Source organism: Taeniopygia guttata, chromosome 19, assembly GCF_048771995.1.
Source record: "Taeniopygia guttata chromosome 19, bTaeGut7.mat, whole genome shotgun sequence".
In the NCBI taxonomy this organism is placed as follows: domain Eukaryota; kingdom Metazoa; phylum Chordata; class Aves; order Passeriformes; family Estrildidae; genus Taeniopygia; species Taeniopygia guttata.
The window spans coordinates 6,239,593-6,255,650 of NC_133044.1; the positions used below are offsets into that span (position 1 = coordinate 6,239,593).

A 16,058-nucleotide genomic window follows, 5' to 3' on the forward strand; every position below is an offset into this window, starting at 1 on the left:
TGCCAGCTACTAGCAAGATAACACAGCCACTTTAAAAATCTGCTATTGTGTTGCCACATGAACAGGAATATGGGCACAGATTTGCAAAAGTTGGGAATGAGCAGTGCTGGCAGTGCTGCTGAAGGAAATGAACCTTTAAACTACAGCCTAAAAATTAAAAATGCAAATGTGGAAGGAGATAACATCATGTTCTCTAGGTGTTAAGAACAAAGCTAAAGATGATTGTGTTGTTTATTTCACGTCAGGATATGGCAGGACAGGAGAAAACACCTGAAAGACTCCCAAGCTAAGGGGGAAGGTGTCAGAAACCATCCTCGGGATGGAGCAGGTGTGTCATGCCCCATCTTCATCACAGCACTATTCATAACAGGAATATTTTAAAGCACAGGTTTCCTAAAACTCCTCCCTACCCTCCATGCCTGTTCCCATTGATGTGGATCCTAATGGACAGAACTGTGCTGGTTTCATGGAAAGTCTTGACCCTTCCTACAAAATGCCCAGTATCCCCTCTCCTCAAACAGCTGAGTGCATCTGCTTCCCTCTGGGAGCTCTGTGCAGCCCAGCAGGGAATCCCTGGGGATATTCTGACTTTTGGGGCTCAGAACATCAGCAGCATCTCAGTGTGAGCACTGCCAGCATGCTGTGCTGAAGCACAGAACCTTCAGAGAATGGTTTGGGTTGGAAGGGACCTTAAAGATCACCCAGTTCCAACTCCTAGTAAAAGGAACACCTTCCACTGTCCCAGGCTGCTCCAAGCCCTGTCCAACCTGGACACTTCCAGGGATCCAGGGACAGCCACAGCTTCCCTGGGCAGCCTGTGCTGGGACCTCCCCACCCTCACAGGGAAGAATTCCTTCCTAACATCCCATCTGAACCTACTCTGCTTCACTTTGAAGCCATTCCCCCAGCTGGTGAGGGGTGAGAGACCCTCCCAGCTCAGTCTGAATTGTTTTGTACAACTGTGGTCTTTACTGGCTGGTGACACTGGGACACCTCAGCCACCACCAATTGCCTGTGACAGGTTCACAAGGCCCAGTGGCCTAAAGCAGAGAAACCTGTGCACCAGAAAACCTGGTGCACTAGCACACTGAGGGCACAAAAGGAGACATTGAAACTGGTTCCACACCTAATGCAGAGTTTGGGGCACATTTCCTGGCTCTTCTGCTGCTTTTTAGGCTTGTCAGCCACACTGTAGGAAAACAAAAATCATGGGAAATAAAAAAGACTAAGTAAAAATGGCATCAAAGCAAATGTAAACAAAAATACTTTTTTTGTTCTTTTTTCAAACCTCTCTGGAACACCAGAGCAGGTACAGCACCCAATAGCATTTTGCCCAAAAACCAGGGGCTTGGATCTGCAAACCCTTACCATGATTTGGGGCTTTATCTCTACCTTGTCTCCACTGAACAAGCAACCACCATCTGCCCCAGCCAAGTGCATGGGCAAGGAATTCTGCTGGGCTCAGTGGAACACAGTCTCATTCAGGATCTGTCAATGATCAAGGCCATTTCTTTTTCCTTCCCCAAATGATTTAAATGAGAACTTGGGACCTCCCCCATCCCAGCGTTTTTCCCCCTTAAAAAATATTTTAAGAAAATAACATGATATTGTGTGTTTAGATGAAAAAAGGCTTCCTCACATACTAAAATAGAGGAGCTTTTACTTTCACAGTCATCATGTTCAGATGATATGGGTAAAAGTCTTCTCACATAAGTAACAGTCTAAATCTAAACTTTACCCTATTTGTAGTGAAAGAAGAGAAACTGGTACTTCTGAGAGCACCAGACATTCCCCTGAGCACCTGATGCAGGGGGATGAATCCCTTGCTAAGACCCAGAAACAGGAGCAGGTAACACTGGGACAGCCTTACTGCCCTCCTGCCAGAGCCCTCAAAGGATCCCAAAAACATTTCCCAAAGCCTTGTGGGGGAAGCAAGGGTTAAAGACATGAAGAACCAGTGATTTAGAGGCACAGTGAGAGAATTAATGTGGACTTCCCATACTCACATCAGGTTATTCCCTGTGACTATTCCAAAAACAGTCATGACACTGAAACAAACAGCCAAAAACCCATCTGTAGCAAAAGCAGCCTCAGCTTTGCACATCTCTGAACAGAAGAACAGAGTGGCCCTGTACACTTATCTCAGGCTCATCTAAATCTCTGGCTTTTCCCTCCCAGCTCTGCAGGGACACTGTGCTCCTGCTTGTGGTGCACCTTCCTCTCCAACCATGCTGGGCTCCTCTACTTCACCCAAAATGGGCCTGGAATTTGCATGTGTGGGGGAAACAGCCTTTCCCAAGGGGAGATCTCACTGGCTCTGGGGCTCTGGGGGTCCTGTTTTGGGAGGTGGGAGCAGTACCTGGCTGCTGAGCCAGGAGCAGAGCTTAGGAAGAACAAGGGTGTGGTGGCATTAGAAGTAGAGTGTGACAATCTGAAAGGAATTTTCCACGAGTTTAAAAAGATTAGGTATCTTTTTAGCAAATTAAAGCTTAGGCCAGAGTCAAACCCAGGTATTCTCATACACATCCAGTGTAGCTAACAATAAAAGCATGAACACTTACACATGATTTTGGTCAAGAAATGAGAATAAAGCGATTTACCAAGATTATTGTCCGTGAGCACTTCCTTGACCCTCTTGGTGATGCCATAGGTGTCCAGCTCAGGGGACATGGCCACCAGTTCTTGGATGCTGAGTGCAGAGTGGCCTGAGAGTGGCAGAGGGGTCGTGGATTGGGATTCAGAGGCAGGTGGCTCACTGGATTCCTGGGATTTGCCATCCTTACTCGTCTCTATGGCGGGGCAGGGCTGCTGTACCAGCTCAGTCAGGCTTTTCACTGATTCACTGGAACTCATGGGAGATTCAGGAGCAGGACTGCAACTGGCAGAAGTCTTTGGAGTACTTTCTGTAATTGAAAAAAGAGAAAAAAGTCCTCACTTTAGCATAATTGTAATGTTTTGATTGCAGGATATTTAACTTTCCTCCTCATTTATATTCTACCTACTTAAAGAAATGCCTAAGTATGCAAAATGCTACTTGCTATGACTTGGGTACTAAAAAGCCTCTTTTTAAAAACAAGAATTATTTTCTAATTTTATCTTGAGTTGTCTCTGATTTCTTATAAAGACATGATGTACAGATACAAATAAAAATCAGGAAAAACTGAAGTGCAATAGTCTGTAAGTTTGCATGCAATTTCCTTGGTCAGGAAATTTCAGTTTTGCTTGTCACAACATTTTTATGTAAGGACAGTTTTAAAGCTACCATTCTAGACTGGTTTAAACTTCTTTCTGTGACTTGTTAAGAAACTCACTCAGCCACTATTTTGTTCTGAGGGATTTTCTACAAGTGACACAACTCTCTATCTTGAGAGTATTATTGATTTAATTTTGTTTCTTATCACACGCATCACATTTCTGCAATTCTCTTTGTCCAGAAATAACAAGATTAAAATACAGTTTGTAATTATGTTGTATTAATTAAAGTGTTTGAGAATCCAACATAAAGATATTGAGTGGATCAGGAGACACCTAAATCTGTTATTGTGACACTTGGTTTAAAAGAAAGCTTTCCCAATCTGTTAATCTGCCAACAACAATAGGTTCTGTACAAAATGTTGTTTTCCCCCAATAAATTTATCTCTCACAGAACGTACTGACTGAGCTTATTCAGAGATTCCAGGCATCTGAGGGTACAGGCTGAACCTTTTTTAAAGCAACAACACATAGGCAACGTGGTTTACAAGAACCATTCAGGAGATAAGGGGCACAGGCGATTTCTCTATCCACAGCTTTTCCTATTTCTGTGGGGCTGCTTCCTCCTCCTTGCTATCTCCTACCCATTGCCAGGGTTTATGACATGGATTCCAGCCTCACACATCCCTGGGTGCCTGCAGGAGGCTGACAGAGCTCTCAGCTGCACAAGGAGCCCATCCAAACCCAGCAGAGCCCAGAAATTTCTGAGCCCTGCAATGCCACCACAGAGCATTCTCAGGTCCCATCAGGCAAGGGCTGCCAGCAAACCTCACTGCTTTTTGAGGTTTTTTTATCCAGAATATTGTCAGATCATTCCAGAGCATGCAGCCTGTGCAGCATGGAAACATATCCCAAATGCTGAAGGGAAATATTGCCACAGGAAAAGTCAGGCCCAAACGGAGCAGAGTGCAGAGGATAATGGTGTTTGTTGTTCAGGGTCCTGGGAGCTTCCCCATGCTGCATTCAAGAGCTTCCCTGACACACTCACTTGAAGCTGCTCTCTCAAACCTAAAAATCTCACTTTTTCCTTAGTGCTTTCTGTGAGATGCAAAAGAGGAAGACAGAAAGGAAAGTGAGGTGCATGTAAATCTTTAAGGTAAAGGGGATCCTACAAATCCTGTTTCTTCTCTCTGCTCACCCTGGGTCATCATACAACCGAACAGAAACCCTGGGAAATGTTATTTCTGTATCAGGAGCAGCAAAGGAATCATACTGTAAATTTGCCCTGATTCACCCATGCGAGGGACCAATTTGGCAGATCATCCATCTTGTTCACTGTACACTGTCAGGGATGGCATGAATTCCCTACATGATAAACAGATTTCTTCTCAGGTCTGTGTCCTTTAACCCACAGCAAGGTCAAAATTATGGCTGCCTAGCTAATAAACTGCACAGCACTGGTTCAACTTCGTCTAATTTTGTCCCTTGTGCCAGCTTATACAAATCTTACTGAATAACTAGAGCAGCTGCAAATTTCCTATACAATTCCTCATCCGTGCATGGTGAGCCACATGCACACACAGAGCACAGGGGAAAAAAAAGAGAAAATAATAAAGAAAACCACCAAAAACCAAACCCAACCCAACCACACAGGACTAAACAAAAGCATTTCCTAATGCCTCCTTCTCCCTCTCCTTGCCCAGCCTAATTATGAACACAACAAAGGTAATCTGTGTTATCATCTATCACTGAGATGCTCTCTGTTGCTCACATATTAGCTTATTTATTTTTTATATCACTTACCAAGAGCTTGAATTTCATTTTTAAGACCAATCTGCTGCTCATTTACTCCAAAAGGTGGGATTATCTGAATCTAATTTTGGAAGGCAGTACAGATGACAAACTGCTTTTTCTCCCCACCAAAAGGCAAGTGTACAGTGATTTCAGGCGAGGCATTATGTACATGTACTACAAATAACTCAAAATATGTTCCCTATTCATTTTTAGCATTTTTCCCTTCTGGAAAAACATTTTCAAGATCCCATAAATATTTGAGGAAAAGATCCATTATTTGGGACAGTAAATTCAATAATCAAATAATGCAAACATTTTCCGTTAATCTACTTAAAAAATTAAATAGACATTTAGAGTACAAGTGACTGCTGACAGAACAAAGGGGAAAATTGACTGTATTCACTATTCCAGATTTAACTGTCAATCCACAGCCATTTTGCATGTTTTATGAAATAATCTGTCTGTATTCATTTCTCTCAAGTTCCTCACAAGACAAAGACACAAATTCAGGATATCTGAAAAATATACATTAAGATTTCCAAAGCAGCAATTGAACATTTCCAATGAAAACAATACATTGAAAGCTTTTTTCTTTAAAACTTGCTCTGCTTTTTTAATCCCAGACTGCTCTGAAGAATAACACCAACTTAAAAGCAATCCAGTTTCTTAAAAGTAATATTCACTGGATGTTTTCACATTTGTGTTTAAGGAGGAAAGGACCATTTTGTCCATAGAAATATAAAACTGCGCTACAGAACAACCTGCAAACTCCATGACCACCATTTATTGATGAAATTATTTCAATAAATTCCAGGTAAACCAGGGGTTTGTTTTCCAACAGCCTGCATCCAATTTAAGATGTGAGGTAAAAGCTCCAAAGCTTCAAAAATGAGATGCTGGAAGAGCTGGAGAGATCAAGAGCATCACCAGTGACAAGGTGACTGCAGACCCTGGGAAATTTTTAAGTTTCAGGTAGCCAAAACATCAGTGATCCCCTGAGCTTTACAGAGGCTGGGGGGAAACAGGTGTCCCCAAAAATGACTTTATAGGAAGATGGTGACCATCAGACCCTGCATGTGATGAAGACACGGCTTAAAATGACGTTTTAAATTATTAAAAAACCCATGTAATTTCTGCACATTTACAAGCTGGTGTTGACAAATGCCATTAAAGATGCAAAGACAGCACAAATGCACTTAAATAATCCCAACTTTTGAAGATGTAAGTAAAACTGATTCACAAAAAGGCAAAGGTTCTACCAGCACTTTCTACACTATTAATTAAAAATATAGTCTGGGGTATAGGGAAGTTAAGCCCTTCCAAGTGATTTTAAGTAGCACATTCAAATATGCAGCATGGAAAATAATACTAAAAAATGCAAATCAAGTACCAGAAGTGATGTCTGCAGAAATGGGCCAGCAAGCTGAAATTCTTGGCAAATGGAATTGGGCCCCATTCATGGCCAAGACATGAAGAGAACCAAAGAGCAACACTGGCTATTTCACAGCTGATAACACAGCCCAGAGGGAGCCCCTGCACTGAAGGGGAGTTTCCAGACTTTGGAGGCAAATGTCTCTCCAGAAAGACAAATACACCTGGTTCAGTCTGCCAGCACAGATATCCCTGACTGGGGACATGTCACTCCTGGAAGAGCACATGGGACTTATTTTAAAGTCAGGAAATTCTTCCCTTCTGTTTTTTTCCTACAATACTAGAGAGGGATGCACAGTCTAAAGTGAAGATGAAGATAAATGAGTGAAAACAAAGTCAACGTTACACAAATATCTCCTGTTTTCTTTTAAAATACCATTTTCTCAATATAAAATTGCTGCTTGAATGACCACCTAACTGCAACAAAACCCCAAACCATCATCACAGCCTGCCCCTTCCTTCCCCACCCCTTAGAAGCTGTCTGGTAAGAAACTAAACTAACTTTGCAAACAGCAAATAGGTCTGGGGTCTGAGGATTTTACAAACCTGGTTGAGAACCATCACAAACTAACCCTGCCTTAATTACACAAACACAGAAAACAGTTTGTGGTCTTGCATTCCTTGGCATAAGGGATGAATCCAAATGCTGCTCTGGTTCCATCCATCCCCTACACCTTCCCCACAGCATCTGCCATGACTGTTTTGGAAAATATGAGGAAGTTTGAAATCAGAATTTTTGTCTCAGTTCATTGATCACAGGTGGTTTTCCTGGACTCCAGATCTTCTTATTGTCCAAGACTTCCTATTCCATGTTGGGGTCAGGTCCCCAGTACTGGATCCTGGAGCCTCAGTTGCTTGACTATCCCACTGATAGGCTGCAAATCACCTGAAAACACTCCCCCAGCACTGCCCAGCCTGCCACCTCTCTCTGCTCAGTTCTGCCACGCTGCTGTGGCAGAGTCCTGCAGGGTGTAAGGAGCCCCAGGCTGTGCAGGGCATCTCCAGCTCTGCAGGAACTCAGCAGGCAAGGACATTTAGAACTGCAGGGCACTGCCCAAGGGGGACCATTTCTGTGATGTCCAGGAACTCTTCCCAAGTCCAGAGGACACATCCAACAGGTGAAGCACAGCTCAGATCCACAGCACTCTTCAGCTGGAGGCTCCTTCTGAAGCTCAGGAGATCTCGGATGCAAAGACCTGCAGGTGCCACCTGCTCCAAGCTCCCCAGAAGATCTGAGACATCTACAGGACGTGACACCAGTGCTGCTGTATCCCCTCCAAGGAGGCACTCAGTGGCTGAGCAGTGTTGAGACACAGATAAGGTTTCACCAGTCCCAGAGGCATCACATCTGCCAGCACAGATTCCTCCACTGCAACTTCTCCTATGCATTTTGAGAGCTGCAGGTTTGCTGCTTTCGCTCAGACCTGCCTCAGCCTCTGACAGCAAACCGGCTTTGCGTCCAATTGTAAATCCAGAGTTCAGAGATTTGAACAAGAACAGCTGGATGTGTGAGCAGAAACCACAAGCCCACTCTCAGGGTGCTGTGTCCATCCACAGAGCAACCTGTACTCCTGGAGCTGCTGGGAGAGTGACCTGTGCAAGCCTTGCTGCTAACACAGGCTTAGCTAATAAACTGCAAAAGGACCCATGGGGAACATGGCGAAGTTGAAGAAGACCATACAAAACACAGAAGACATTCAGGGGCCTCTAAAAGGATTATGAAAAATATTATATTCTAAAGACAGCAGGCAGACAACAGCTGCCTTAAGTTTCAGAGGGAAGTGGATTGAAAAAATGGATCCACTATAATTTTCAGAGACAAATCTCTGCAGTTTATCTGATCCACTATTTAAATTTCAATACACAGTCCTCTATCTGCAGTAATAATAACCTAAATTCCATTTAGTGTTCATTTGAGCAGTCAGGATAAAGTCATTTCTTATTATCTCCCCACTGTGTAAAAAACAGCTTGAAGGTAGGAAGTCAGCAAGCATTTTCACCAAAAAGTAATTATTGTAAGTGACATTTTTACTGCTGGCATGCCATAAGGCGAACTGCGCATTTGGAAGGACAAGTTGCTAAAACAAAATGACAGGGTACTCTGTGACATTCCGACGAGAACCCAAACACGATTTCACCGGCGCTTGCTTTGATGCACCACTTTTCCCACTGTCCAAAGCTCGGGCTGCGGGTTTGTGCCAAACTAGTCCCAGCTGCCTCCTGAGGAGCTGGGGGAACGGGCACATCCCACGGGATGGGCACATCCCACGGGACATCCCGGCTCTGCTCCCTCCCAAATCAGCACATCAGCAGGCAAGATGAAAGCAGATGAATGTGGACAGGAGATTTCTCAGCAATCTCTTAAAAGAGCATTTGCTACTTCAGGGCTGCATTTACCTCCTCGTGCAGATGAGTTAATGGACAACAACAGGCCTGGCAGGTTGCCTGAGATCAAAGTGTCTCACACTGGGACTGGATTAGTTTCTGTTTCCCAATGATGAGGCTGCCCATTCTATCCAATCTGTAGACCAAAACCTGGTGAATGCTGCCCTGAGAATCAGCCTGAGCAACATCCCCAGGACAGCTGTGGTACTCAGCTTCCCAGGGTGTGAGAATTTCAGGGAAAGATTTCTTCCCTCCAACCTTCTATTTGATTTTACCTTTAGCTATGTCTGCCTTTGCAGGGTCTTATCTGAGAATCACAGAATGATTTGGGTTGGGAGTGACCTTAAATCTCACCTGGCTCCACCCCCTGCCATGGGCAGGGACACTTTCCACTATCCCAGGTTGCTCCAAGCCCATCCAACCTGGCCTTGGACATCTCCAGGGATGAGAAGAAATTAGCATTCTAAAGTTAATTTTTAAAGCACCATAACCGCAACTCTCCTCACTAACAGTGGGTGCAGCACAAGTCTGAAATATGTAATAAAGCTAGCAGCACTTGTGGGAGAGCACTGCAACACATCCCTCTTCTGACTAATTAAAGAAAATATGCGTGAAAGAGCCTTCTCCCAGGTACTGCTTTTGGTGGATTTACTCTGAGTGAGTGAACTCTGCCTAAGTCACAATTTGCAAATTGATGTGGCTCATGTGGCTCACGAAAATATGATCCTCCCTACAGTTATACACTCCCCCAGTTCTGTGTAGGGAGTGCACAAAGCTCCCTGCAGTTTGCATCTCTAATGATGTCAAATACGTAGGATTGTGCAGTTAAGAGTTGTGAGCACTCGCTGGAGTTGCCACCACTCTGACTGTGGAGAATTTGTTTGTTTGCTTCATAAATGTTGTAACTTTGGGGAAAATGTTATTTTGGGTCTTGGCTCAGAGGGAAATTTTATGTGGATGGGGGGAGGGATCAAAGGAAAAACCCCTTTAGGAAAGTGTGCAGATGTATGTGTGCCTGCACGGAAAGGGGAGGAACCAGCTTTGGTTAACCCTGCAATTACTGGGGCAATATAAAATAAAGATTCCTACACTACATATGAGTATATGTTAAATGTCAGGAGGACATAAAACTGAATGATCAGGATAGATGTTAGAATTACTTGAAAAAACCTGCTTTTGAGTATTGCTGCAATTTAAGTTGTATTTTCAAAAATTGTTTTAGCTTTGCGCCTCTATTAAAAAAATAAGTTTTCACCTCTGGAAAGCAGAAGGAGCTGGAAAAACCAGATGAAGTTGAGAAAAGAGCATGTAAGATGGGAGCTGGTGACAGACTCATGAGGAGAGATTTACAGCTGGATGTTTAAAACTTGGAGAAGTTGGGCAACCAATTCTCCCTCCAACAAACCTGCAGCCACAAACGCCTCAGAGTTTTAGAAATCCCACTGTCGTGCCCAAAGCTACACCAAGACCTATTTTAAGGCTACATAAAGTGAAACCATCCGACTTCCACTGAGTTAGGAGGAGTGGGGAGCACAGATTGCTCTGAAGGATGTCTGGAGTCTTGTGCAGAAGATACACCTGGAGTCAGTCAGCTCCAGTGAAATTTGTCCTGAGATCCCACTTTGGAGCAGACACACCAAGCCCTGACACAACAACACTCCAGGAGAAACCCTCAGAGGAGAAGAATTAAGGGACATTTTTGCAACAGCCTGAAGGAAAGATGAAGCCTCTGTAACCCCTAAGCATTACTTTACAATAAAACACAGAAAAAAAACCAAAAAAAAACCAACGGGAAACTTAAGAATTTTTTAGCTAGATTTAGACACACAGTTGAAAACATCAGAGCAATGCCCAGGTTAGGTCAACAGCCTTAACTGATTCCTGAGCAAAAAGTGGGATCTTGGCATTGAAAAGTGAAATGTGATTTTTGGTTTTAGAGATAACCCTTAACCAATAAAAAAAAAACCCTTTCTAAAAATACTATATTTTAAATTAGGTGGTTATTGGCAGAATCATGGCTGCTTTAAAATACATTGCTCTACTCTGCCAACCTTTACTTAATATTCAGATTTTTTCTGTGTTTCCATAACTTAGCTAGAAATCAATATTTAGAAATAACTGCTGGAAAATATTTTCAATAACCTTATTATTAAAGCAGCTTGTGTGCAGACGCTTTATTAAGGATTTTCTGAATGCTAAAACAAATATGTCATGGAAGCAATCAATCAAGATGCCACAACCCCACAGTGTTATATTTTTAGTATAATCAAGACAAACGTGTGCACAATGCCTTTTGGAAAACAGAGTGGGAGCCTCCACGAGGAGGTTCTGCTGCAGTTTATGGTGATTTGCTGACCTTGTGATTTGATGTGGTAAACCAACTTGCTTGAATGTGGCACCAATTTTATGACTGTCTGCTGTCCCCCTGTGTCAGGAGCCTGTGTGAAGGTATTTCCACACCTCCTCTGAGATCTGAACCTTGTGTCTGCTCTGGAGCAGAGGCTGCAGCAGGATGCATATGTGCACTGTGCACTGCATTTAGAGAGATCTCCACTAAACAATGTGGACATTCCCTTGCCACAGGCAATGTCCACATGGGATGGATCCCAGCCTAATGACTGCCCTCCCCTTTTCCATCTTTCCTTTCCTTTCCTTTCCTTTCCTTTCCTTTCCTTTCCTTTCCTTTCCTTTCCTTTCCTTTCCTTTCCTTTCCTTTCCTTTCCTTTCCTTTCCTTTCCTTTCCTTTCCTTTCCTTTCCTTTCCTTTCCTTTCCTTTCCTTTCCTTTCCTTTCCTTTCCTTTCCTTTCCTTTCCTTTCCTTTCCTTTCCTTTCCTTTCCTTTCCTTTCCTTTCCTTTCCTTTCCTTTCCTTTCCTTTCCTTTCCTTTCCTTTCCTTTCCTTTCCTTTCCTTTCCTTTCCCATCCATCCATCCATCCATCCATCCATCCATCCATCCATCCATCCATCCATCCATCCATCCATCCATCCATCCATCCATCTCCCACCCTCAGCACAGAGAGAAACACAGTGACCCAGAGCACTCAAGACCTTCCTTTTTGGAGGAGTGCTGGGGAAAGTGCCGAAACAAAATGACATTTACATTGTAGGCAACAATATTATAAAAGCTATTAAGGTACATTATTTTACACATCCTCATAATCTCTCCATACTGCTTTACTTAATTTGTGATAAAATTGTTGAGAAAGGGTACTTAATGTAGGACAGTCAGTAAAAGTAATTTATCATCTTCCCGCTTCGGTGCTCACGTTATCAGCGAACTCATTTTCTGCATTCATCATGCAATCAGCCTATTATTTGCATATTAATCAGGCAGTGGACCATGAAAGAGCCGCATCCCAGCCAAATGCTGCACTATCTCAGGAGGAACACTCAGTAATTATCATACATCAGTGTTATGATGTGGTAATTGATTATAACATCTTTCTGTTGCCCCTGGGGAGTCCCACTGCTAACCCAGCTTTAGGCATTCTGTGCAGATTTTTCTCTGAAAATTAGAGAAATCATTGCTGTCCTTTTATTAATGTTTTTACCTTTACAATAGACAGCTCTCTGAGCATTTCCAAGGTACTTTTGCTTTTTCTTTCTTTTTAGTTAATGAAACCTTCATTAGGGAAAACACCTGTCTTGGATCAAAAAAAGGAAAAAAAACCCAAAACCACCAAAAAACAACCAATCATCCCAATCAGTCCCCCCCAGAAAACCCAGTTGGGCTCGTTCATGTTTGTCCTCTCTCTTTCAAGGTCTGGTGGCTTTTTAGGTGCTGGTGTTGCTTATATAATGCCCTTCCCCATCAAACACAACAAAATGTTGCAACTTCAATAGACAGTAATTGCAAAGTTCGCATAAAGGCAGTTAAGTTGCTTTATTTAGGTGCCAAATGAGAGGCTAATTTTGGTCCTCTCATAAAGGACAAATGAAACATCTGCCAGTTCATACTTGCACTATTTTTAGGACTTGAGCTCCAGAGGGGTAAACCAGAGAAACAAACACTAACCACAGCTGTGGTTACACCGTGGTCAATCTCACACCTCCTTGGTGTAGGAACCCATCCCAGCAGCATCCCAGGATCCCCTGGAAAGCATCAAGAAACGGGGAGATGCTCTGGAGATGAGACCAGAAGGGACCAGCTCATGCCAGAACACAGAGAAGGGCGCTTTGACAAGGGCAGGAGGGACAGAACAATGGGGGAATGGCTTCCCACTGCTAGAGGGCAGGGAGAGATGGGATTTTGGGGAGGAATTCTTCCCTCTAAGAGTGCTGAGGCCCTGGCACAGGGTGCCCAGAGAAGCTGTGGCTGCCCCATCCCTGGAAATGTTCTAGGTCAGGTTGGATGGGGCTTGGAGCAGCCTGGGATAAGGGAAGGTGTCCTTATGGCAGGGGTGGGACTGGATGGGCTTTAAGGTCTCCCCCAACCCAAATCATTCAGTGATTCTGTGACAAATTGCCATCAGCAATAACTTTGACCAGTATAAATACTGAACATGTACTATCAGGCTTTTTTTACATTTCTTGTTGCAGTTGTATTTTCTCCTTTCATTGGCTTTTTAATTTCCTATCTTTCTCTTTTCACTTTTATTTAAATTTGATCTCAAATCCACTTTGATTTGTTTTCAATGCAAGTTGCATTTCTCATCATATTTAAAACAATCACTGGATTCTTTAGTTAGCTTTTCTTCTGGAAGGTTGTTGGCAAGTTAAAAAACCCTCCAACATGCATCAAATGAGGTGAGACAAATTCCTAAGTTTCTCTCATATCCTAATGTAGAGGACAGGCTGGAAGGTAACTTAGAAGATATTAATTTTCTGGTAATCTTCTGTTTTTTCATCTTGGGAATGATTTGCTATCAAGCAATATGTAACTCTATAATCAGAACAGGCTGTTTACTTCCCTGTTTCAGAGCTGCTGGCTGAAGAGGATTTCCATCCCCATTATAAGATGGAAATAACAACCCGCACATTTGGTGCTCACACACCTTTTTTCCCAGTATTTTGGGAACAAAATAGCCCATTATCTGTTCTTTGAATTGAAAGCAAGGTAATTTTCATCCAGTGGAGGAGCATTTGGTAATTTGCTGAGCAGCAGTTGCTCTGTTGCCCAGGGAGGGATGAGGGTACCGTGGCCATCTCCATCCCACCGGTGGCCACGGGGTTGGACCTGCAGCCCCCCTCCTTTTACCACCAGCAGCCAAAAGACCAACGTGAGCTTCTGCCAGCTGCCAGGGTCTTCCATCCCCAAGAGAAAATCATCTGCTCCCTTTGGAGAAGTGCCTTTCCAAGCTCTTGTGCAGCTGCCAGCCCACGGGGGACAGAGCCCGGCCGTCACCGCGGCTCCTGACCCTGCCTGGAGCTGCATAGCCCTGACCTCTCTGGGTGTCTGTGCTGCTCCAGTTTGGCTGGAATTTGCCTTTCCAATCTATCAGCTCCTCGTTTTCCACCCAGCCCCTCTGTGGTTTGCAGCTGGCAGCAGGGAGGGGCTGTGGGCCCCTCCCCAGGGGAGGCCGAGCATCTCTGAGTGCGCACGCAGAGGGGATGGAAAATGCTGGTAATTAATGAAGTGAAGTAATAAGTAATGAAATTAACAACTGTGGAATTTACAGAGCTCGACTATTCAATGGTCATGGCTTTTCTCTCTAACTACAACAAGTTTTTTAACAACTCTCTCTAACTGCTACTCTGTGAACTACCTGAGAAGCTTGAGGCAATAATGGTCAGGGAAGTTTCTTTTTCTTCACACAGCTTTAAAAAAGAATCTTCATTTATTAATTCTGCTCTTTGAAAATAAAGACTTTAAAGATAAGGCATTGCTGTGCCTGGCTCAGTGCTGCTGCAGAGCCACACTTGAACTCCTTTCTTGGGGATCTCACACAAAGGGGAAGTGAACATCAAGGACTTACATTCCCAAATTAACCACAAAAATAAAACCTAGCTGCCACTTGATTTGGTATCTTCTCCAAAACGAAGGCTAAGAGTCCATAAGTGCACTTAGAAGTCAATTAAGTTTGCATTAGAATCCAGCACAGGTCTCCTCTTTGCTGTATTAACAGGAACATTGTAACTGAGTCACAAGGAGTATCAGCCCAGAAAACAGTGTTCACTCCCTGATTCTGAGTTTTCTTTTAGCCCTTCTAAAAGCCCTTTAGCCCTTTGCACAGCAAAGCTGTGACCACAGCGAGGACAGAGTTGTCTTCTGCAAATTTAATCACTGGGTGGCTCCATGGACAGAGGAGAGTACAACCAGGAGACGGATTTCTCAGCAATACTGACGATTTGCAAACATCACTGATGGAAGAGGAGCAGGGCTGTGGGAGGCAGCCTGGGCAGGACAGGCCTCAGCAGGAAGCAGGAATGCCCAGCTGATGGCCAGGAATCAGAGCCAAGGTGCTCAGAACCAGCTTGAGGCACTGACTTCTTGCTGCATTCCCAGGTCCCAGCGAGGTGCCTTGACAGCGATTCTCTTGGTTTTATTGATACCAGAAAGGCTGCCAGGGAGGTCTTCATGGCCCAAATGTCAGGGAAATGGCACAGAAGATGATCACACACATTACAGACTACAACAGCTGCCCTTATGAGGAGCCAGCTGATACCCTGTGGTTTGAAATCAACAACTGTTCCTGAGTCCAATCCCAAACCACACAGAAAAAATGTGGAAACTTCACCAGGATGTGCCAGGGTGCTCCAGGGATAAGCATGAAGGTAACTCTTTGGCTGACTTAGTAGTTCAGCTCTGAACTTTAAAACCACATTTGCACCTAGCACAAAAGGCCACAACTTTCCCAAGTCCAAGACTCAGTAATTGGCCATCAAACGCAAAATATCTCTGCATGGAATTCCTGCAGTCAGCTGAGCCATGTGATCTCCCTTCTCTGCCATTTCACAGACTACATTAACCACAAACATTTCATGTCATACATTTTTATTAACCTGGAATGCCAGCAAAGACTATGACTGCAAAACCTTTTTTTTTTTTAAATTTTTTTTTTATTCAACAACAAAAACCAGCTCCAATTTGGGAAGGCCTGTCAGCATCACTGCACCAATCACTTTGGTGATGTCACAGTGCAAGGATTCAGCTCTCCCTGTGCTAATCCCAACTGTGCTCTGGAGCACCACTGCACAGCTCTGCCCACTCAAACAAACCAGAAGAATGCAAGGAAAGATGATAAAACGCAGGGAGATGGGGGTAAGGGCATCTCCTTTGCCACCACAAGGCTACTGAGCTCTTCCCAGAAGTGTATC

General features: G+C 43.8%; 1 protein-coding gene across 8 annotated transcripts in view; it reads right to left on the reverse strand.

The window, feature by feature from the left end:
* The window catches only part of CUX1 (cut like homeobox 1), a 268,920-nt gene that overhangs the window by 43,126 nt on the left and 209,736 nt on the right, over nucleotides 1-16,058 (reverse strand). For 7 of the 8 annotated variants that reach the window (XM_030288032.4, XM_072916710.1, XM_030288035.4 and 4 more), the window contains one exon: nucleotides 2,601-2,903. The exons of the other annotated variant lie outside the window; for it this stretch is intronic. In XM_030288032.4, coding sequence (XP_030143892.4) covers nucleotides 2,601-2,903 — 303 coding nt within the window. The remainder of the gene's footprint in view (nucleotides 1-2,600; nucleotides 2,904-16,058) is intronic. 8 annotated transcript variants of the gene reach the window in all.